Source organism: Diorhabda carinulata, chromosome 6 (genome assembly GCF_026250575.1).
Source record: "Diorhabda carinulata isolate Delta chromosome 6, icDioCari1.1, whole genome shotgun sequence".
In the NCBI taxonomy this organism is placed as follows: domain Eukaryota; kingdom Metazoa; phylum Arthropoda; class Insecta; order Coleoptera; family Chrysomelidae; genus Diorhabda; species Diorhabda carinulata.
The window spans coordinates 2,026,150-2,049,761 of NC_079465.1; the positions used below are offsets into that span (position 1 = coordinate 2,026,150).

General features: G+C 32.3%; 1 protein-coding gene across 6 annotated transcripts in view; it reads right to left on the reverse strand.

The window, feature by feature from the left end:
- LOC130895141 (protein kinase C-binding protein NELL2-like) overlaps nt 1-23,612 on the reverse strand; it is a 66,032-nt gene that overhangs the window by 5,331 nt on the left and 37,089 nt on the right. For 2 of the 6 annotated variants that reach the window (XM_057802307.1, XM_057802311.1), the window contains exons 3-15: nt 18,994-19,144; nt 18,580-18,850; nt 18,275-18,430; nt 15,465-15,593; nt 14,248-14,341; nt 12,014-12,205; nt 8,111-8,230; nt 7,232-7,492; nt 6,692-6,928; nt 6,409-6,634; nt 5,336-5,512; nt 5,081-5,276; nt 3,520-3,540 (exon numbers count right to left, since the gene is read on the reverse strand). In XM_057802307.1, the coding sequence (XP_057658290.1) occupies nt 3,520-3,540; nt 5,081-5,276; nt 5,336-5,512; nt 6,409-6,634; nt 6,692-6,928; nt 7,232-7,492; nt 8,111-8,230; nt 12,014-12,205; nt 14,248-14,341; nt 15,465-15,593; nt 18,275-18,430; nt 18,580-18,850; nt 18,994-19,144 (2,231 nt within the window). Of the gene's footprint in view, nt 1-3,490; nt 3,541-5,080; nt 5,277-5,335; nt 5,513-6,408; nt 6,635-6,691; nt 6,929-7,231; nt 7,493-8,110; nt 8,231-12,013; nt 12,206-14,247; nt 14,342-15,464; nt 15,594-18,274; nt 18,431-18,579; nt 18,851-18,993; nt 19,145-23,612 lie in introns of all 6 variants that reach the window. The other 4 variants (XM_057802306.1, XM_057802309.1, XM_057802308.1 and 1 more) reach the window with 4 other exon arrangements.

The following is a 23,612-nucleotide window of genomic DNA, read 5'->3' on the forward strand; positions in this document are numbered from 1 at the left end:
TTCACCAACAATAATTATAAATTTCTTACTCATTTAGTTTTTGCAATTATCTTTGGTACACTATAAAATCGACGATCTGATTTCTCATTCATAGCAATTGATTTTGGTTTTCTAGTCCAAAATGAAAATTTCAAACTTAACTTACAAAATCTTTGACTTTTATTAATTTTGTTCCGTGGAATTTCACGTTTATAACTCTTAGTTTTTTTCTGTGTCTATAAACTAATTCAAATGTATAAAAGATCATCAGTATTTAATAATTGTTATTTTATCTATTTACCAGTTTAATATATTATCCAATCGTTTATTCCAAACAAATCAATAGTAAACGCGATTTGGATTACTTTCCGAACACTCGTACTATTTTATGAGTTAATTCGATCATAGTTTTACCTCTATTAAAACTCTCTATCTATGGCGGATAGTTTATAGTTTCCATTTTTTTGACAGTTAATGAGGTTTAGTGTGAATTCTGTTGATTATAAATTATTTTTATTATGATTAACGTTAATTGCATTAAAAAACATTTGTGGTAGTGTCGATATGGCGACCAGGTGTAATTACAAGTGAATTAATAAGATTTGTAATTGATTAAATCACGTAATTATCATAATTTATATCAGCTTCTATTCGAATTATTTTGAAAACTATATAGATATTTTTGTTTTGTTTCAAAAAGCAATTTTTTGCTCTAATAATTGAACTGAAAAGATTTTTTCTTTGGAAATTCGTAAAGTATATTTACGCAACATATGTATATAAGTGCAATTATCCAAATTTTTTTCATGCTCATTAGACAGTACAAGAAGGTCCGTGGAATATTTCTTATCAATACAAAACATTACAAAAAAATTGAAAACTATCCATAAAATAGTAGAGAGAAAGTTTTTATATTGATATTTTCAATGATGTTAAAATTGTTATTACATTATTTTTTCGCTATTTTTGATTATCAAGGACATTTGCTACCCTATCTGATTATGTATTTTCCATTACGTAGAATTGAATATGACTTATTGTATTTCAAAATATTCTTTCTCCAGTAAGATCAATACACTTTTACATTGGTTTGGACCAATTGTCGTATTGTCTGATTGTGATTTGTAAAACAAGGTGGCTCGAGATGGTGCTTCATCACCAAAAGTCATAGAGTTGATCAGCACACTGCTGATAGTTTAAACCAAAAGTCAAAAGTCATTCAAACTATTTTAAACAATAAACCGAGGTGAGTAGGAACTTTTTCTCTACCTTTAAATTAGAAAATAAAATAATCGATATAATTTTATTTGAAAAAGTCAAATATATTTCGTTACATGCGTTCTACTGCACCAAATACAAACCTACACATTTTCAAATTAGGATAATTATTGAAATATAGACCAATTCCAGATATATCTATCTACTTAATATTAAAGCTAACGTGCAATAGCTTACACATCCATAGAGTGCTCGTTTACATTTCAAATATCACAGAATTTCAACAAGACTTCTCTTTCACAAACTGGAATAGACAAATTAAAGGAAAACAATCTACAAATCAGTGGTTATTCCTGTCGACTTAGTTTCATCAACCAAAACATCTATTTTGTTTTGGATGACCTGTTTGGGCAGGTTTCCAAGCCTCAGAAAGACTTCAAAAAAGCCAAAACATCCTTAATCGCTTATTGATTTGCAATATTCATTATTAAGAATTGTCTAATATTGACACAACAAAATTTGTTTGTACCAGAGAATCCTTCAAGTGTTATAATCGATATTATGACCTAAATTTCTACTAAACAGGCAAACAGGCACTACTAGAGTTGTGTATATTATGTTGGTTTGTGTACAGCAAACTCAAAATCGTTAGTTCCATTTCGACAGTAAATATATTAAAATGCTTCGCTCGATGTCATCAGTATACAAGAAGTTTTTGAAAATTATTTTTTCGTGTTAATTGAAAAAACTATTAAATGAAGTATGATTATATAAAAACCAAAAAAATAAAAAAAAAAGAGATAATCGGAAAGAAATTCCTGACGAAAATGACACTTAAGTTGGTATAGACAACAAAGAATAATCGCAAAAAAATGAAGATGGATGAAAAGCGAAAAGGAAGACCAAGAAGATGATGAAGGTAGAGAACTTGTTAGGAATAGAAAAGAAAACTCGAAATGGCATCGATATAAGACGAAAAGAAAATATTTGTCCCAGAAAAAGAAATTGAAACCAAATTTGAAGTTATAAAGAAGCATCGGTATATTTCAAAGAGAAGCAAGAGGCTAAATTCATTGATGATCGTGACACACGCTTAATAAGTCGCGTGACTAACTAATAAAACCACTTTTTTCGCTAAAAATCGATTCATTCCTCAATATAATCTCATTCGAGAGCAATACAATCATTCTCTAACTTCTCGGTGCCGAACTTGCGGAAGGATTTGTCTTTTGTCTCAAAATAGGCTTCAGTTTCAGCAACGTTAAGATCAGCGAATAGTCAGTATTCACTGGGGACCAGATCTGGCCTATACGGTGGATGAGGAAGCAATTCAAAATGCTATTCATTCAATTTAACCATCGTTGCCATCGACTTGTTAATCGGTGCATTGTTTTGGTAAAAAAATGGTTTTTTCTTCAACGTTTTTCCTTGATTTTTGAATTCAAACCCATCAACGACTCTATATAGTACACGTTATTGATTGTCTCTTCTTTTTGGAGATTTGGTTGTAGTTCGCCGACTGCAGTCCACTCGGAGGAGGATCGTTTTGATTTTAGAGCGAAGTATCAAATATCGACGCAAAAAATCTGATTTATTACGTGTAAATATGGTCAAACATTGCTTTAAATCATCAACACGTTGTTGTTTTTGATCGACTATGAGTAAACGCGGCACCCACTTTGAAAAATGGTCAAATGTTCATGCATAATTGTGAACATACTGCCTTCTGATATCTCTACGACCTCAACTATCTCACGCAATTTCAATTTACGATTAGATAAAACTAATTTGTGGATTTTTTTGATGTTTTCTGGAGTAACCACCTCAATTGGACGACCAGAACGTTCGCCACGTTTAAATTCACCAAACGAATAGTTCTTTTCGATGGATGACACGTTTGAAGCCATTGCTGAGCTCGTACACTATTTTTTTCATCAAAAAGCAAAATTAACAAACGGAAATGTTTCGAAAATAACAAAAGTAGCTGTCACTTTTTTCTGACATATCGAAATGTCATGAAATTTGACACATAGTCTTTTAGAAGTTGGTACTTCGTAAACGTCATACGGATTTGACAATTGCAGCGCCATCTGCATATAATTAGTAGTACCAGATGTGGAATTGAGCGCCAAAATACAGATTCAAGTAAGAAACAACGAAAAGTGTCATTTTTTCGTATCATTATTTGAATTGACAATTAATTTGCGTAAAGAACTAACGATATTGAGCTGAAGGCGACCCAAACTTAAAGTTCGAGTTAAAAGTGTAGTTAGGAGTGTGATAGAGTGATTACCGATGCACACAACACGCGACATTGCTCACCAGTTCTGCGCAGTACGGCACCTGCAAGGGAATCCAGTGTTAATTGTTAGTAACGCCTAGCTTAGTTTGATCTAGCCTAGCAAGCCAGCCTTAGCTCTATTGCGGATAGGCTAGCCATGCCTTAAACTGTGAAACAGAGCCGTCATATACGTACAAGGATTAATTTAAAAAAAAAAAATGGAAACCACTATTTCTTAAAAACCCACTTGAATTACATCAAAACCAAAATGGGAAATGGTGAGGGAGTTTTGAAGGTTGTAGCTTGAAAAATCCAAGTACTTACAAAGTTTTCAATATAAATTGTTTTTTCAACCTCCGATCGCTCCGTGCAGACGCTACGCGGGCTACGCTCCATCGTTGATTTTCAGGCGTCAGTCGGCGTTATGCTACAGCCACGTAAACTCGTCCGCCATTATTGACGCTCCCGCCAAGTGAGTGTGATTCGTTTTCTACTGGCCGACTGCTTTGTCTATGGAATTTCAAGAAGTTTCAAGGCCTGTTTTGTACTTCGCTTGAATTCATTGGCGGTAATTTTCTTTGAAGAGGGTATTAAAAAGTTTTTCCACAGATACGACAAACGTCTAAATCTTTTGCTAATAAAATTATTGTTTTATATGAATTAAATATCCATTTTTCAGATATGAATATACCGAAAACTAAATTTTCAAATAATTATGATAGAAAAGTTAGTAGTTTCCATTTTCTTTATTAATTCCTAACCTCAAACTTTTTTTTTCCTTAAAGAAAAGTGTTATTTAGGTTAGTAGGTTAATCTATTCTATGTATATCAATTTCACAAACAAAACACAATTTATTTTAAATCTATATTATACGAGGGTTGCTACTTGAGTTTTGAGATAGAATTTTTGTTGGATTTAATCGATTTTTGTTTAGTTTCAGGGTCGTATGTGAAGATTCGTCGAAGGTCACGATATTTCGAAGCACCGTGTTTGAATTTTTCCAACATTTGTTGGCACCGACCGACACGAGTTTCTGGAACGTTTCAACAGTCAAATGGTCGCCAAAGATGGTGCTTCAATACCAAAAATCGAATTAAGTTGATCGGCATACTAGTGTTGGTTCAATCAACGCCGAGAAATTCATAGAAAAGTATAAATAGCACCCGTACGACAACACGTCCGTTAAAAATGTCAAATTTGACATATTCGCATCGGTGTCGCCGCATCCCAAAACTTTAGTAGCAACGGAATACACATGAAACTCAGATATTTGCATAAGTGTTGAAAAAAATTATTCTACTATTTTTTTTAGGCTCTGTTCACGGTGAAAATGAAGTTTTTTTGTTAACAACGTCAAAAAGTATGGTAAAAATGTTATGACATGACCAAATGAAAGAAAGATAGACAACATAAAGGCACTATTCGTCTGCAATCTAATGCAATCAAGCAACATATTAAAATACCACTGTACCTTCCTGTTGATTTTTGTTTTTTGTTTTTTATAATGAACAAGACAAAACAGACGAGTAATTTCGGTAAATTCGAAAAGTAAAACGTAAAAAAACTTAGGCACCAACTTATATAACGAAATTTCCACCAACCTTACAATTGCATGTAGCGCAACGATCGTTCGGATCGGTAAATTGCGACCCCGATTGATAAATACGTCCCCTGTACGAGCAGGATTGACCTGAAGTTGTGGAATTTCCCGAAGTTATAGAACACGGATCGTCTTCGCAATGACCGCAACAATCTTCCGGATTCTTCACCGGGTTGTCGCAAAACGTCGGCGGACACCTAAACGGAATTACAAACAAATTGAAAAATCTCAATTTATAATTGATTTATATCATCACCTCATCGGCCAGCAATCTATTTCGCCGTGGAGACATTCGCAGGTTTGGCATTGAAATGACCAACGTTCCCCGTGTTTCAAAATTACTTCTGGTAGTTCTTGGTGGTGACAAGAATGTTTGGAATTGCACTGAGGACAGCAGGAGTTCTCGTCCGTTCCTCTTTCACTGCAGTTGCATCTAGACAAGTAAATCGATAAACATTTCGCTAAAATATCAAAATGTACTTTGAAATGGAAAAAAAATAATACGAAGAAGTACCTAACTTGAACCTAGAGATGGCGGTAGTTCCATCTGAGGGTTAGGTCACGGCGTAGGTCTTAAAATGGGAAAAATGAAGCCAAATCCCAACGTGAGACTTCGAAGACTTGTGTTCGTGGTATAATCACTAAAGATCGTTCACGTTCGGGAAAACCAGAGCTACCAGCAAGTGAAATAGAGGCTTAACTGCACCAGAAAACGGCTACTGAGAGATGAGAAGTTGTTGCCCATCGAGATTGGACTGAAGATGATTTAAAAAATCTTCTTTTGATCGATGAATCGAAGTTTGAACAATTCGTTTCAAAACGAAGAAATTACGTTCGACGTCGTTGACGCCATTTTGCGTAATCCCAACAATCGAACATGGTGGTGGCTCAATTATGATCTGGGGTCGTTTTTCTAACCACAAAACTGGCGATTTGATCAAAATTGACGGAATTATGGAAAAGAAACAGTACAAAGATTGATTCAAAGAAAATTCCAAAATATTCAGATGATATTTGTAATAAAAAGAGACGCAAGGGGTTTTGTTAGGTTAGGTTTGGGTTCGTTATAGCCCTGATTTCAATCCCATTGAATTTTTTATGGGAAGAAATTTGTAGAATCGTCCGTTGGAGCAGTTGGAGAGTTATAAAGGAGAATTGTTTGATGACAAATCAGTTTAGCACCGACTGTTGATATTTCCTTACGTTTTTTCGAGTACATTGATGGTCAAAAGTAAATTTAAATTAAAATCAAGACGATTCGTTAAGAAAAACATGTACGAAATAAAGTTGGAAGTAAATAGTTGAGGAAATTCGTAATAATATATTTACTTGAGCTTTTCGCAGGTCAAATATCCCCTGTCACATTTACATTCTTGACAGGGGTCATTCCTTGGTGGTACAATATGACCGTGGGGTATTTCGCGTTCTTCGAACATGCAACTCAATTTGCAATTGGGCCTATTCGATGGACATTCGCATCTAAACCCTCCATCGGTATTTATACATTGAGCTGAAGGGTGGCAAGTGTGAAGGTCGCTGTTGCATTCGTTTATATCTGTAAACACACAATTTTGTTAATTATATACCGGGTAATCGAGCTTTAAGAACCGACCTTTACAAATTATTCCTAAATTATTGTCTTTAGAAGGATTCTGATACCCGACTTTGCATTCGCAATAATACCAGCCGATCATATTTACACAGACTGAAGTATTTGTACATCTATGTGTGTCTGTAGCGCATTCGTCCAAATCCAATTCGCAACTGTGTCCAGTGTAACCGTTCGGACACGTACATTTACCCGGACTACTACAGATGCCGCCGTTTAAGCATTTTTGTCTACAAACGGCTGCAACAATAAAGAAAATAACAACAAAGTTTCATCAAAACAAAAAAACTTCGAAATCAGAACTTATTTTCTGAATTATACATTCGAACGTATACGATTTATGATGATTTTCTTCAGAATGTCTCTTTATAGCGAACGGCCATCGTAAATTTGATTTAAGTTAAACGAAGGGAACGTTTTTGTTAAAGTCAGAATGCATAATTTAGAAAATATACTTGAAGGTGTCTATAACTCTGAAACGGGTTCAATTAAATGTAATTTGTTGAAAGAAATATGAACTTAACCTCAATGTATTACACTTACGTTGGCAAGAATATCCATCCCCGGTAAAACCGTGTTTACAAACACAATGGTAGCTTCCTTTTGTATTGATGCACTCGGCATTTACATCACAGTTATGTTCTCCTGTACTGCATTCGTCCAATTCGGCGCAATTAAACTTGTCTATCCTTCTGTAGCCGGATAAACATTCGCATACATACGAACCAGGTGTATTGACACATTTCGTATTCTGGTGACAATGATGACCGTACAGACCGCCTTCTTGTTGACATTCATCGATATCTACGAGTTTTAAATCGAATGACTTTACGAACATTTGACATATTCACAACAATTTCGCCATATTTGTAAACTTGAGAAGCAACTACGTCATTAACTGTACCGATTAAGAGTTTTTACGGTAAGTTTGCAATTTTGAATCTAATACAAATGATTTAATTCATGTTTGATACCAAAAAGTATCGTAGGAATTCTGTAAACACCATAAAACAAATCTCACTACTAAAAACTAAGAAAAGCTAACATGCGACGACATAACCGCCGCCATTTTGACATAGATTGCCTATTTCATAATTTATCACAAGTGAACTATTTCGTAACCGAAGAAGAAAATGACAACGTGGCAACGGTGTAATACATCTGTCGTGTTTGCAAACTTGTCGTAAAAACCATTAATATACATGATTACAAAGCACAAAAAAGTGTCGAAAAGTTATAATTGATCAGGAAAAATAAAAATAGTTGCAGTTTTTTTTACTATGGTGAGAAAAGTGCATGCTAAAGCTATAAAAAAAATTAGTTCTGAAGCTAAATAGTAAACGACAAACTTAAAATGTATACAGGTAAATGTGAAGAGTTTATATCCCGTTTTTAAGTTTGTTTACTAGAATTGAAACGTACCAATACACATTTTGCCATCCCCTTGAAAACCCTGGTCGCATTGGCAAGCGTAAGTAGTTTGTAAGTTTAGGCAGGAAGCGTTAGCATGACAATAATTCCCTTTGGCGCAGTAGTCAATACCTGTTAGGGATGAAAAATGGACAAACACCCTTGTTAGATATGATAGTTAGTAAAAGCGAAATTTTCGATATACCGAAAACACATCGTAAATATATCAATACTAGATCATAATAATAAAATCGGCTCATTATTATTTTGACAACTGAAACTAACCACACTTTTCGATTCATATATTTTTGGTGCTTGTAGTGCGATCGGACCTTTAGTGTTGAGAACCGGCAACAAGGTCGATGGTAGACAGCCCGCGAAGCGACGACAAGCTGTCAACGGAGGTTAGGAATGGCCGGCTGTAAACTTTAGTACTTAATGTAAATAAAACTAAAGCAAAACTGAAACGTTTTATTTATTAATTAAATAACCAATAAACGTAACAGTTTTGATTGGTAAACATTTTTTTTTAAATTACTTCGTTTATTAAATTCCGCTATCGAATTTGACACTTAAGTCACTCAATGACATTAGGAAACGTCACAATTTTAATAACCTTCTGACATGTTTTGATTCATTTAGAAAAATCGTAACAAGACCTCAACTCATAACTAGTTACGTGTAAAACTGTTAACAGGTAGTTAATGTTTTATTAATATTGAGGTTGTTACCGCTGAATCAAGCTACGACATGCAGTCGGTCGCGGTTCACAGTCTCCTTCAAAATGCTGACACATTTGTTTGAGACATCTCATGTAGATGGCGTGATTGCACTTTCCTAGTATTGACATAATTACAATGTACTTAAAAGGTGTGGTATTTTGAGAAAGTCCTGGGTTTTTATGGAGACAGTAACCAGAAAATAAATTACACATTTATTATTTTTAAACTGTCCACCCAGATCATTCGAAAAATACTGCGTTCACCCTATCGAGTTAAAAGTAATACAAAAATAATCTTTCTATGAATTTGTTTATGCGAATTGTTGTTAGTAAATGTTTAATGTTCTAAAAAAAAATTAGTAATGAATAAAGTGATTTGTAAATGATAAATTTTCTCGACAGATTACAATCAAAATATCATTTGATAATTCGAATATAAACAGTATAAAAAAAAAATAGTTGATTGATTTTTTTTTGAATAAATCTGTTTTCTTGGGACTCGGGGAAATAATCTTTCAAATTTATGGTATTTAGAAGACGCTACTTTGAACAGAGAAAAATTTTTACGAAGAAGCGTTACTATATCGAATCAAATTCAAAAAAACCTATTTTGGACCAAAAAAAAACCAGAAAATTAGTTTTATTGTTAAATGGAATTTGGAAAAGACAATTTTTGACCAAATTTTCACGAAAAAAGTTACAGAAAAGTAAATTTTTCTTCAAATTTTCATGAAAATCTGCTAATATATGGTATCAAACCCAGAAAAATTTATTTTGGGCTAAGGAAAACCCAGAAAATCAGTTTTCTTGTTAAATGGAATTTGGAAAAGCCAATTTTTGACGAAATTTTCACGAAAAAGCGTAACTACATCGAATCAAAATAAAAAAAAAACCTATTTTGGAGCAAGAACAATCCAGACAATCAGTTTTTTGTTAAATGTTGTTTGAAAAAGCCAATTTCTAATAAAATTTTCACGGAAAAAGTAAATTTCTGATCAAATTTTCATGAAAACTTGCTAATTTATGGTATCAAACCTAGAAAAATTTATTTTCGCCTAAGAAAAACCCAGAAAATCAATTTTTTTGTTAAATAGAATTTGGAAAAGACAATTTTTGACCAAATTTTCACGAAAAAAGTTACAGAAAAGTAAATTTTTGTTGAAATTTTCACGAAAATCTGCTAATATATGGTATCAAACCCTGAAAAATTTATTATGAGCTAAGGAAAGCCCAGAAAATCAGTTTTCTTGTTAAATGGAATTTGGAAAAGCCAATTTTTGGCGAAATTTTCCCGAAAAAGCGTTACTACATGGAATCAAACTCAAAAAAAACCTATTTTGGACCAAGAATAATGCAGATAATCAGTTTTTTTGTTAAATGTTGTTTGAAAAAGCCAATTTTTAATGAAATTTTCACGGAAAAAGTAAATTTCTGTTGAAATTTTCACGAAAACTAGCTAATTTATGGTAGCAAACCTAGAAAAATTTATTTTCGCCTAAGAAAAGCCCGGAAAATCAGTTTTCTTGTTAAATAGAATTTGGAAGAGCCAATTTTTGATCAAATTTTCACAATGAAGAGTTACTACATTGATTAAAATTGAGAAAATCTATTTTGGGCCAAGAAAAACCCAGAAATTGTTGAAAAAAAATAGATTTTTGCTCAAATTTTCACGAAAATCTGCTAATATATGGTACCAAACCCAGAAAAATTTATTTTGGGCTAAGGAAAACTCAGAAAATCAGTTTTCTTGTTAAATAGAATTTGGAAAAGCCAAATTTTCACAAAGAAGAGTTACTACATCGATTAAAATTGAGAAAATCTATTTTGGGCCAAGAAAAACCAGAAATTTTTAAGAAAAATAAATTTTTGCTCAAATTTTCACGAAAATCTGCTAATTTATGGTATCAAACCCAGAAAAATTTATTTTGGGCTAAGGAAAACCCAGAAAATCAGTTTTCTTGTTAAATGGAATTTGGAAAAGCCATTTTTTGACGAAATTTTCACGAAAAAGCTTTACTACATCGAAGCTAACTCAAAAAAGCATATTTTGAACTAAGAAAAACCCAGAAAATTAGTTTTTTGTTAAATGGAATTTGAAAAAACCAATTCGTTACGAAAAAAGGAAAAGAAAAGTAAATTTTTGATCAAATTTTCACGAAAATCTGCTAATGTATGATATCAAACCCAGAAAAATTTTATTTTGGACTAAGAAAAACCCAGAAAATTAATTTTCTTGTTGAGTCTAATTTGAAAAATCCGATTTTTGACGAAATTATCGAGAAAAACCATCAATACATGGAATCAAACAAAAAAAAAACATATTTTGAAACAAGAAAAAACCAGAAAATCAGTTTATTTGTTAGATGAGATTTGAAAAAAACCAAATTTTGTCGAAATTTTCAAGAAAAATCCAAATTTTGACGAAATTTTCAAGAAAAAGCTTTACTACATCGAATCAAATTTTAAAAATACCAATTTTGGATCAACCACAACCCAGAAAATCAGTTTTCTCATTAAATGGAATTTGGGAAAGCCAATTTTTGACGCAATCAGTTTTTTTGTTCAATGGAATTTAAAAAAGCCAATTTTTGACGAAATTTTTATAGAAAAACGTTGCTACATAAAATCAAAATCGAAAAAACTTATTTTGGACCAAGAAAAACCCAGAAAATTAGTTTTTTTGTTAGATGGGGTTTGGAAAATCCAAATTTTGACCAATTTTTTACGAAAAAGCGTTACTACATAGAATAAAATTCAAAAAAACCTATTTTGGACCAAGAAAAACCCAAAAATACAGTTTTCTTGTTAAATGGAATTTAGAAAACTCAATATCTGTTCAAATTTTTTACAAAAAACTATTAATACATTGATTCAAACAATCGAATTGAATACAGTGTGACAAAAAAACATTTTACTTCAAACAAAACACGTTTTTACTTTTAATTTTTCTCTTTCACATAAACATACCTAAAATTAATTACAAAAAAGTTGTGTTGTCATCAATAAAACTCTATACTCTGAAATTTATCATTTTATTTTATTACTGTCACTTGTCAATTATCTCGCAACTATGGACGGTAGAGGTTAGGTTAGGTTCACCATCCATACTCGCAACTATAGATCGATGGTACGCCGTCGATATGAAAAAATTTCGATATTTGTACAACAACTTGATTATTTCGAGTTATAAATACCTGGACAAAACATGCAGCACTGATCGGTTACGTTGAATTGCTCTTCGGGGGGACAATTCAATTTCGGACAAGCCGTTGCCGGATTTATTCTATTGCATTTCATATTACCGTCGTTGCAAGCGCATTCCGTACATTTTTTTATTGTGACCACTTCTCCGTGTTCGTAGAACACTCCGAGAAACATACATTCCTCTGAAAACGTAAAATTTTCGTTTAACAATAATATTAACGGTAATGATGATAACAGAAATGATAAACGCCTCTTTTCGATCAATATTCCTGTGATCTTAGAGAACGTGGAAAGGAAAATTAAGCAAACAGAAATATAAACCTCCACGACATAATTGGATTCATGGAATGTTATGTGCCTTCAGTACTACCGGAAACTTTGACCTTGAAAGCTCAAATGACCAAAAAACTTGAGATGCGGCTCTATAAAAGCATCCTGAAGATACCATGGACTGACAGAATCGCCAACGACGAAGTACTAAGACGATTGGTCGCAAAAGAAAGCTGTTGATAATTATTAAACAGAAATCTAAACCTCCACGACGGAATAAGATTCATGGAATGTTATGTGTGGTCAGTACTGCCGGAAACATTGACCTTGAAAGCTCAAATGACCAAAAAACTTGAGATGCGGCTCTATAAAAGCATCCTGAAGATACCATGGACTGACAGAATCGCCAACGACGAAGTACTAAGACGATTGGTCGCAAAAGAAAGCTGTTGATAATTATTAAACAGAAATCTAAACCTCCACGACGGAATAAGATTCATGGAATGTTATGTGTGGTCAGTACTGCCGGAAACATTGACCTTGAAAGCTCAAATGACCAAAAAACTTGAGATGCGGCTCTATAAAAGCTTCCTGAAGATACCATGGACTGACAGAATCGCCAACGACGAAGTACTAAGACGACTGGTCGCCAAAGAAAGCTGTTGACAATTATTAAACAGAAATCTAAACCTTCACGACGGAATAAGATTCATGGAATGTTATGTGTGGTCAGTACTGCCGGGAACTTTGACCTTGAAAGCTCAAATGACCAAAAAACTTGAGATGCGGCTCTATAAAAGCTTCCTGAAGATACCATGGACTGACAGAATCGCCAACGACGAAGTACTAAGACGATTGGTCGCAAAAGAAAGCTGTTGATAATTATTAAACAGAAATCTAAACCTCCACGACGGAATAAGATTCATGGAATGTTATGTGCCTTCAGTACTACCGGAAACTTTGACCTTGAAAGCTCAAATGACCAAAAAACTTGAGATGCGGCTCTATAAAAGCTTCCTGAAGATACCATGGACTGACAGAATCGCCAACGACGAAGTACTAAGACGACTGGTCGCCAAAGAAAGCTGTTGACAATTATTAAACAGAAATCTAAACCTTCACGACGGAATAAGATTCATGGAATGTTATGTGTGGTCAGTACTGCCGGGAACTTTGACCTTGAAAGCTCAAATGACCAAAAAACTTGAGATGCGGCTCTATAAAAGCTTCCTGAAGATACCATGGACTGACAGAATCGCCAACGACGAAGTACTAAGACGATTGGTCGCAAAAGAAAGCTGTTGATAATTATTAAACAGAAATCTAAACCTCCACGACGGAATAAGATTCATGGAATGTTATGTGTGGTCAGTACTGCCGGAAACATTGACCTTGAAAGCTCAAATGACCAAAAAACTTGAGATGCGGCTCTATAAAAGCATCCTGAAGATACCATGGACTGACAGAATCGCCAACGACGAAGTACTAAGACGATTGGTCGCAAAAGAAAGCTGTTGATAATTATTAAACAGAAATCTAAACCTCCACGACGGAATAAGATTCATGGAATGTTATGTGTGGTCAGTACTGCCGGAAACATTGACCTTGAAAGCTCAAATGACCAAAAAACTTGAGATGCGGCTCTATAAAAGCATCCTGAAGATACCATGGACTGACAGAATCGCCAACGACGAAGTACTAAGACGTATTGGTCGCAAAAGGAAGTTTTAAAAAAGTTGTCGCCAATTTTCTATGAGAATATTCGATGCAAAGTTGTTTGGGATACCGTCCAAGTATCTGAACCACCTTGGATCGTTCTGCACCGACTCCTTTACCAGCCTAAGGCTTCTCCTGCCACGTGGACGCTCATGGTTCAATTAAATTGACACTTAGACGTCGTTTAATTGTTTTTCACAGAATTAATACTATTTGAAAGTGTAGGATAAATACTTACTCAAACAACTTGGGCAACACTCGCCAGTTTTATTCACTGGGTGTTTACAATTTATTTTAGGGCACTCCACATGCTGACAGCGCACTTCTCCATGCTAAAAATATTTAAAAAAAGTATCGATAATTGATGTAAATATTTTTTATAAGGTTTATAAATGAGGAATATCCCACTTTATTTTATTTTGAGTTTGGGATTTGCTTTTCATTGGAAAAACTAAATAGTTTAGTTGAATGCAATTAAAAGGTGTGGAGACGTCCATTTTAAGACAGGTTAGCGTTGACCGAGAATGTTTTGGCAGTTGTCAAATGTCAGTTGTCAAAGTCAAAGTATAAAAATTACGTCTCTGTTAGAAGTTTAGTTTCAAGTATGGAAAATATTTAAAAAAAACGAACGACTTTGAATAATTGTCAAGTTTTATAAACAAAATCAAGATCTGAAGGAATCGTTTACTTTGTCGGCGTGTTGAGACACGAATTTCGATTAAAAGAAAAGTCAGGATCGGGCAGAAAAGCAAAAAAAATACCAAAAATAAAGTCAGTTCACGAAAATATGTAATCGACGTTCCAAAAGAACAGAATGTAGTTGAAAAATCAATAAGATCGGCACCCAAATATTTTTAAAAGCAACAATTGGAACAAAAATCAAAACGGAAGTGAAATATTTGTTTTTCTGGAAATTCCGTAACCGCCAAAATACCTGAAAAAGACTCAATTAGATCTAGATTGAAGCAGAAAAAACATCGAGAAGAAAATTTCGTATTTTGGTCAAATACGGCAACTGCTTATGCAAAACACGTTGTCGGATCTTTTGGTCGATTAAAAATTGCCTCAACTGGCGCCAATCGAACGTTTTCGGCGAAATTTGGAAACGAAACGTGTTTCTAGTCATCTGATCATACAAACTGATATCGCTCACGCTTTTAAAGTGTCAAACTTAACCTCCTTCAAGTTTCTATCCCGATTGTCCCTATTCAGACCTTTCCCTTTCTAATTGCCTGTATCTTTAGCCCGATTGCATCTTGTGCGACTTCCGATTGGTCAAAATTGAATTGAAGAATATCACTCGGCATAATGTCCCGCTAGGCCGCCGGATCTGATTCCGTTATATTTATTTTTGTGGATTTTATGTTACAGATTATTATACAAGAATGTAACGTCTGGTTTTTATTGTCTACACGTCAACGGAGTAATTTTTCTAGAAAAAATTGTTAAACTTACCACACACGAACACAAATCACAGCCGGTTTGCCATTTAGCACCGTCTTCGTAAACGGAATCATTATAATGGCAAGATTTATGACAGTCGCATTCTTCTACTTTACTTATACGATTTTCAGCCTCCACTAACTATAATAAAAAAAATAAAAAACGATCAATAAACCGTCCGTCCTAATATTAAACGAGGAAATTTCCTTCTATTCGTTTTCCTCAATCTAAAGTAGCGATTTGGTACGAAAAAAATATTTTTAGTTAAAAAAATTGAAATCGTAAGACCGGTATCACACACAACGGATTTTTTAGAATGGAAAATTCACCGTCGTTACTTGAATAATTGTTAAGCGTTATACACACGATCCTAAATTACATTTATTATGTAATATACGCTTGAACAACCATAGAAAAACCCCGCTACACTACGGAAATGACGTCTGACAAGCTACCGTCGACTATTAGTACTTTTTTTCACTTGAAGCAACTGTCAGAGTATATACCGCGTTCACGTTTGATACCATCTCAGTCCTAAAATATTGTAGCCATCACTCTTTGAGTGCGTTTCGTGAACGCTGCTTCGACTCTCCTCGATATCACTTCATATTGATGTCTATTGAAGTCGAATTCATGTGAATTGGCGTCTACTTTTGTCAGATCTTGTCGTTTAACAGTCTATTGAAGCCGATTGACGTCGATTGTCACTACATGTTGTCTATTGAGGTCGAATCACATGATTTTAGGTATATTAAGATGAATTGGCATCTACTTTTGTCAGATTTTGTCGATTAACAGTTTATTAAAGCCGATTGAGGTTGATTGTCACTTTATCTTCTCTATTCAGGTCGAATCACATCATTTAATGTATATTAAGATGAAATGGCATCTACTTTTGTCAGATTTTGTCGATAAACAGTCGATTGAGGTCGAATCACATCAATTCATGTATATTCAGGTGAATTGGCGTCTACTTTTGTCAGATTTTGTCGATAAACAGTCGATTGAGGTCGAATCACATCAATTCATGTATATTCAGGTGAATTGGCGTCTATTTTTGTCAGATTTTGTCGATAAACAGTCGATTGAGGTCGAATCACATCAATTCATGTATATTCAGGTGAATTGGCGTCTACTTTTGTCAGATCTTGTCGATTAACAGTCGATTGAGGTCGAATCACATCAATTCATGTATATTCAGGTGAATTGGCGTCTACTTTTGTCAGATCTTGTCGATTAACAGTCGATTGAGGTCGAATCACATCAATTCATGTATATTCAGGTGAATTGGCGTCTACTTTTGTCAGATCTTGTCGATTAACAGTCGATTGAGGTCGAATCACATCAATTCATGTATATTCAGGTGAATTGGCGTCTACTTTTGTCAGATCTTGTCGATTAACAGTCGATTGAGGTCGAATCACATCAATTCATGTATATTCAGGTGAATTGGCGTCTACTTTTGTCAGATTTTGTCGATAAACAGTCGATTGAGGTCGAATCACATCAATTCATGTATATTCAGGTGAATTGGCGTCTACTTTTGTCAGATCTTGTCGATTAACAGTCGATTGAGGTCGAATCACATCAATTCATGTATATTCAGGTGAATTGGCGTCTACTTTTGTCAGATCTTGTCGATTAACAGTCGATTGAGGTCGAATCACATCAATTCATGTATATTCAGGTGAATTGGCGTCTACTTTTGTCAGATCTTGTCGATTAACAGTCGATTGAGGTCGAATCACATCAATTCATGTATATTCAGGTGAATTGGCATCTACTTTTGTCAGATTTTGTCGATTAACAGTTTATTAAAGCCGATTGAGGTTGATTGTCACTTTATCTTCTCTATTCAGGTCGAATCACATCATTTAATGTATATTAAGATGAAATGGCATCTACTTTTGTCAGATTTTGTCGATAAACAGTCGATTGAGGTCGAATCACATCAATTCATGTATATTCAGGTGAATTGGCGTCTACTTTTGTCAGATTTTGTCGATAAACAGTCGATTGAGGTCGAATCACATCAATTCATGTATATTCAGGTGAATTGGCGTCTATTTTTGTCAGATTTTGTCGATAAACAGTCGATTGAGGTCGAATCACATCAATTCATGTATATTCAGGTGAATTGGCGTCTACTTTTGTCAGATCTTGTCGATTAACAGTCGATTGAGGTCGAATCACATCAATTCATGTATATTCAGGTGAATTGGCGTCTACTTTTGTCAGATCTTGTCGATTAACAGTCGATTGAGGTCGAATCACATCAATTCATGTATATTCAGGTGAATTGGCGTCTACTTTTGTCAGATCTTGTCGATTAACAGTCGATTGAGGTCGAATCACATCAATTCATGTATATTCAGGTGAATTGGCGTCTACTTTTGTGTCAGATCTTGTCGATTAACAGTCGATTGAGGTCGAATCACATCAATTCATGTATATTCAGGTGAATTGGCGTCTACTTTTGTCAGATCTTGTCGATTAACAGTCAATTTACTTAGAAAATTTATTTTTCTGATCGCGTGTTTTCCATCCCCCGAAATCAAAGTTGGATCCGTAATATACAGATTGGAGCACAAAAGACAATCAAACCTAATGTCGATTGATCTAATACTTTTTCAATTTAAAAGTTAGGTTAATAAAATACGTTTTTTTTCATACAAGTAGACCGTTTTGTGTAGTTCACTCTGTATATTAACGGTAACGATGAATATATTTAGTTACGAGTTGTATTGGAAATTAAAATTTCGCGACACCTTCGAAATACAATACGCATTATTTTTTTTTGAATTACATGGTAGTCCATATACCCTTTCGGAAAGCTCCTGAAGATGTCTGGTCAATTCCTGTACCGTATTCTGCAGCAAGACGAATTGACCACAAGTGGGACACATCGAATCCACGTGCGGACACAACGATAAATAACCGTGAGGACCTCTAACCAATTTCAGTTCATCCAGGATACCCTGAAACAACAATCGATATTAGAAGTTTTTTTTCCCGCCAGGAACGGCCTCTAAAGTCCACCGGTGACGTTGAAATGTTATCTCCAAGTTGCCTGGTTAGCTCCTTCAAGAGGATCGCCGTTCGGTAGTTTTCTAATCGATTATCTTACCTTGAAATAACTCTGACTAACTCCTTGTCCGATCCACAAGTGCGGCGGTTTTGGAAAACTCCTGTCCGGCATGACGGGCCTCAGCATTCTCTTGAATAACGATCTGCAATCGACTAAAACCTCGACTTCCAAACCGCTTATAGATACAGCCACTTTGTGCCAATTATCGTCCGCCAAATAATATGGGAACGTTTCCGCATACACTTTAGACCCGTTTGTATAATATAATCTCAGCTGGTTATGTCTTCCGCTGGATTGGAGCTCCAAAGACCTGAAATGAGGAAAATATTACGACGATAATAGAATTTGGTTATCAAATTTCGAAGAAATAATATTATTAGAAATAGTTTTTTTGTAAATTTTCATATTATTGATTCATATTTTGATTAGCTAGTGCCGATTTATTTGCTGTACCTGTTGATTCCATGCGAGAAGGAAATGATAGTACCGGGATTGCCGGGAACTTGTTTCAACATTGCTATAATAGTAAATTCTGCTGATGACAGTAAAAAGTTCGATGCTTGTTGAAATGCCAACGGAGGTAACCTTAAATCTCGATTATCCCCTGTAACAAACATATTTATACAAATTTCAATCACGAAAATATTTTATTTTAATGTCTAAAAGTTTTTGTGGTAATGCGAAAACTGTAAAGTAAAAATCGATTTTTGGGAAAATTTATGTCGATATTACCTAAAATCGTTATTAAACTGTATAAAATTAGGAAATTTCACAGTTTTTTTTAGTATTTATGCCTTTAAAATCGTTTTTTGTAAGTTTATAATATATATATATAAGAAAATTTCGAAAAAAAAATGTTGAAACCGGATCTGGAATATAAGTTTCAAATTATATTTCTATCAAATACAAAATATTACGAAATTTACTCCGATTTTAAAGAAAAAACGTTGAAAAATTTCGTATTTCGAAAATATCTAAATGTTTTTGTTGAGTGGGTATTTGCGTGAACTGCGAAAACTGTAAAGTAAAAATCGATTTTTGGGAAAATTTATGTCGATATTACCTAAAATCGTTATTAAACTGCATAAAATTAGGAAATTTCACAGTTTTTTTTTAGTATTTATGCCTTTAAAATCGTTTTTTGTAAGTTTATAATATATATATAAGAAAATTTCGAAAAAAAAAATGTTGAAACCGGATCTGGAATATAAGTTTCAAATTATATTTATATCAAATGCAAAATATTACGAAATTTACTCCGATTTTAAAGAAAAAACGTTGAAAAATTTCGTATTTCGAAAATATCTAAATGTTTTTGTTGAGTGGGTATTTGCGTGAACTGCGAAAACTGTAAAGTAAAAATCGATTTTTGGGAAAATTTATGTCGATATTACCTAAAATCGTTATTAAACTGTATAAAATTAGGAAATTTCACAGTTTTTTTTAGTATTTATGCCTTTAAAATCGTTTTTTGTAAGTTTATAATATATATATAAGAAAATTTCGAAAAAAAAAATGTTGAAACCGGATCTGGAATATAAGTTTCAAATTATATTTCTATCAAATACAAAATATTACGAAATTTACTCCGATTTTAAAGAAAAAACGTTGAAAAATTTCGTATTTCGAAAATATCTAAATGTTTTTGTTGAGTGGGTATTTGCGTGAACTGCGAAAACTGTAAAGTAAAAATCGATTTTTGGGAAAATTTATGTCGATATTACCTAAAATCGTTATTAAACTGCATAAAATTAGGAAATTTCACAGTTTTTTTTTAGTATTTATGCCTTTAAAATCGTTTTTTGTAAGTTTATAATATATATATAAGAAAATTTCGAAAAAAAAAATGTTGAAACCGGATCTGGAATATAAGTTTCAAATTATATTTATATCAAATGCAAAATATTACGAAATTTACTCCGATTTTAAAGAAAAAACGTTGAAAAATTTCGTATTTCGAAAATATCTAAATGTTTTTGTTGAGTGGGTATTTGCGTGAACTGCGAAAACTGTAAAGTAAAAATCGATTTTTGGGAAAATTTATGTCGATATTACCTAAAATCGTTATTAAACTGTATAAAATTAGGAAATTTCACAGTTTTTTTTAGTATTTATGCCTTTAAAATCGTTTTTTGTAAGTTTATAATATATATATATAAGAAAATTTCGAAAAAAAAATGTTGAAACCGGATCTGGAATATAAGTTTCAAATTATATTTCTATCAAATACAAAATATTACGAAATTTACTCCGATTTTAAAGAAAAAACGTTGAAAAATTTCGTATTTCGAAAATATCTAAATGTTTTTGTTGAGTGGGTATTTGCGTGAACTGCGAAAACTGTAAAGTAAAAATCGATTTTTGGGAAAATTTATGTCGATATTACCTAAAATCGTTATTAAACTGTATAAAATTAGGAAATTTCACAGTTTTTTTTAGTATTTATGCCTTTAAAATCGTTTTTTGTAAGTTTATAATATATATATATAAGAAAATTTCGAAAAAAAAATGTTGAAACCGGATCTGGAATATAAGTTTCAAATTATATTTCTATCAAATACAAAATATTACGAAATTTACTCCGATTTTAAAGAAAAAACGTTGAAAAATTTCGTATTTCGAAAATATCTAAATGTTTTTGTTGAGTGGGTATTTGCGTGAACTGCGAAAACTGTAAAGTAAAAATCGATTTTTGGGAAAATTTATGTCGATATTACCTAAAATCGTTATTAAACTGTATAAAATTAGGAAATTTCACAGTTTTTTTTAGTATTTATGCCTTTAAAATCGTTTTTTGTAAGTTTATAATATATATATATAAGAAAATTTCGAAAAAAAAATGTTGAAACCGGATCTGGAATATAAGTTTCAAATTATATTTCTATCAAATACAAAATATTACGAAATTTACTCCGATTTTAAAGAAAAAACGTTGAAAAATTTCGTATTTCGAAAATATCTAAATGTTTTTGTTAAGTTGGTACTTGCGTGAACTGCGAAAACTGTAAAGTAAAAATCGATTTTTGGGAAAATTTATGTCGATATTACCTAAAATCGTTATTAAACTGCATAAAATTAGGAAATTTCACAGTTTTTTTTTAGTATTTATGCCTTTAAAATCGTTTTTTGTAAGTTTATAATATATATATAAGAAAATTTCGAAAAAAAAAAAATGTTGAAACCGGATCTGGAATATACGTTTCAAATTATATTTATATCAAATGCAAAATATTACGAAATTTACTCCGATTTTAAAGAAAAAACGTTGAAAAATTTCGTATTTCGAAAATATCTAAATGTTTTTGTTGAGTGGGTATTTGCGTGAACTGCGAAAACTGTAAAGTAAAAATCGATTTTTGGGAAAATTTATGTCGATATTACCTAAAATCGTTATTAAACTGTATAAAATTAGGAAATTTCACAGTTTTTTTTAGTATTTATGCCTTTAAAATCGTTTTTTGTAAGTTTATAATATATATATATAAGAAAATTTCGAAAAAAAAATGTTGAAACCGGATCTGGAATATAAGTTTCAAATTATATTTCTATCAAATACAAAATATTACGAAATTTACTCCGATTTTAAAGAAAAAACGTTGAAAAATTTCGTATTTCGAAAATATCTAAATGTTTTTGTTGAGTGGGTATTTGCGTGAACTGCGAAAACTGTAAAGTAAAAATCGATTTTTGGGAAAATTTATGTCGATATTACCTAAAATCGTTATTAAACTGTATAAAATTAGGAAATTTCACAGTTTTTTTTAGTATTTATGCCTTTAAAATCGTTTTTTGTAAGTTTATAATATATATATATAAGAAAATTTCGAAAAAAAAATGTTGAAACCGGATCTGGAATATAAGTTTCAAATTATATTTCTATCAAATACAAAATATTACGAAATTTACTCCGATTTTAAAGAAAAAACGTTGAAAAATTTCGTATTTCGAAAATATCTAAATGTTTTTGTTGAGTGGGTATTTGCGTGAACTGCGAAAACTGTAAAGTAAAAATCGATTTTTGGGAAAATTTATGTCGATATTACCTAAAATCGTTATTAAATTGCATAAAATTAGGAAATTTCACAGTTTTTTTTAGTATTTATGCCTTTAAAATCGTTTTTTGTAAGTTTATAATATATATATAAGAAAATTTCGAAAAAAAAAATGTTGAAACCGGATCTGGAATATAAGTTTCAAATTATATTTATATCAAATGCAAAATATTACGAAATTTACTCCGATTTTAAAGAAAAAACGTTGAAAAATTTCGTATTTCGAAAATATCTAAATGTTTTTGTTGAGTGGGTATTTGCGTGAACTGCGAAAACTGTAAAGTAAAAATCGATTTTTGGGAAAATTTATGTCGATATTACCTAAAATCGTTATTAAATTGCATAAAATTAGGAAATTTCACAGTTTTTTTTAGTATTTATGCCTTTAAAATCGTTTTTTGTAAGTTTATAATATATATATAAGAAAATTTCGAAAAAAAATGTTGAAACCGGATCTGGAATATATGTTTCAAATTATATTTATATCAAATGCAAAATATTACGAAATTTACTCCGATTTTAAAGAAAAAACGTTGAAAAATTTCGTATTTCGAAAATATCTAAATGTTTTTGTTGAGTGGGTATTTGCGTGAACTGCGAAAACTGTAAAGTAAAAATCGATTTTTGGGAAAATTTATGTCGATATTACCTAAAATCGTTATTAAATTGCATAAAATTAGGAAATTTCACAGTTTTTTTTAGTATTTATGCCTTTAAAATCGTTTTTTGTAAGTTTATAATATATATATAAGAAAATTTCGAAAAAAAATGTTGAAACCGGATCTGGAATATATGTTTCAAATTATATTTATATCAAATGCAAAATATTACGAAATTTACTCCGATTTTAAAGAAAAAACGTTGAAAAATTTCGTATTTCGAAAATATCTAAATGTTTTTGTTGAGTGGGTATTTGCGTGAACTGCGAAAACTGTAAAGTAAAAATCGATTTTTGGGAAAATTTATGTCGATATTACCTAAAATCGTTATTAAATTGCATAAAATTAGGAAATTTCACAG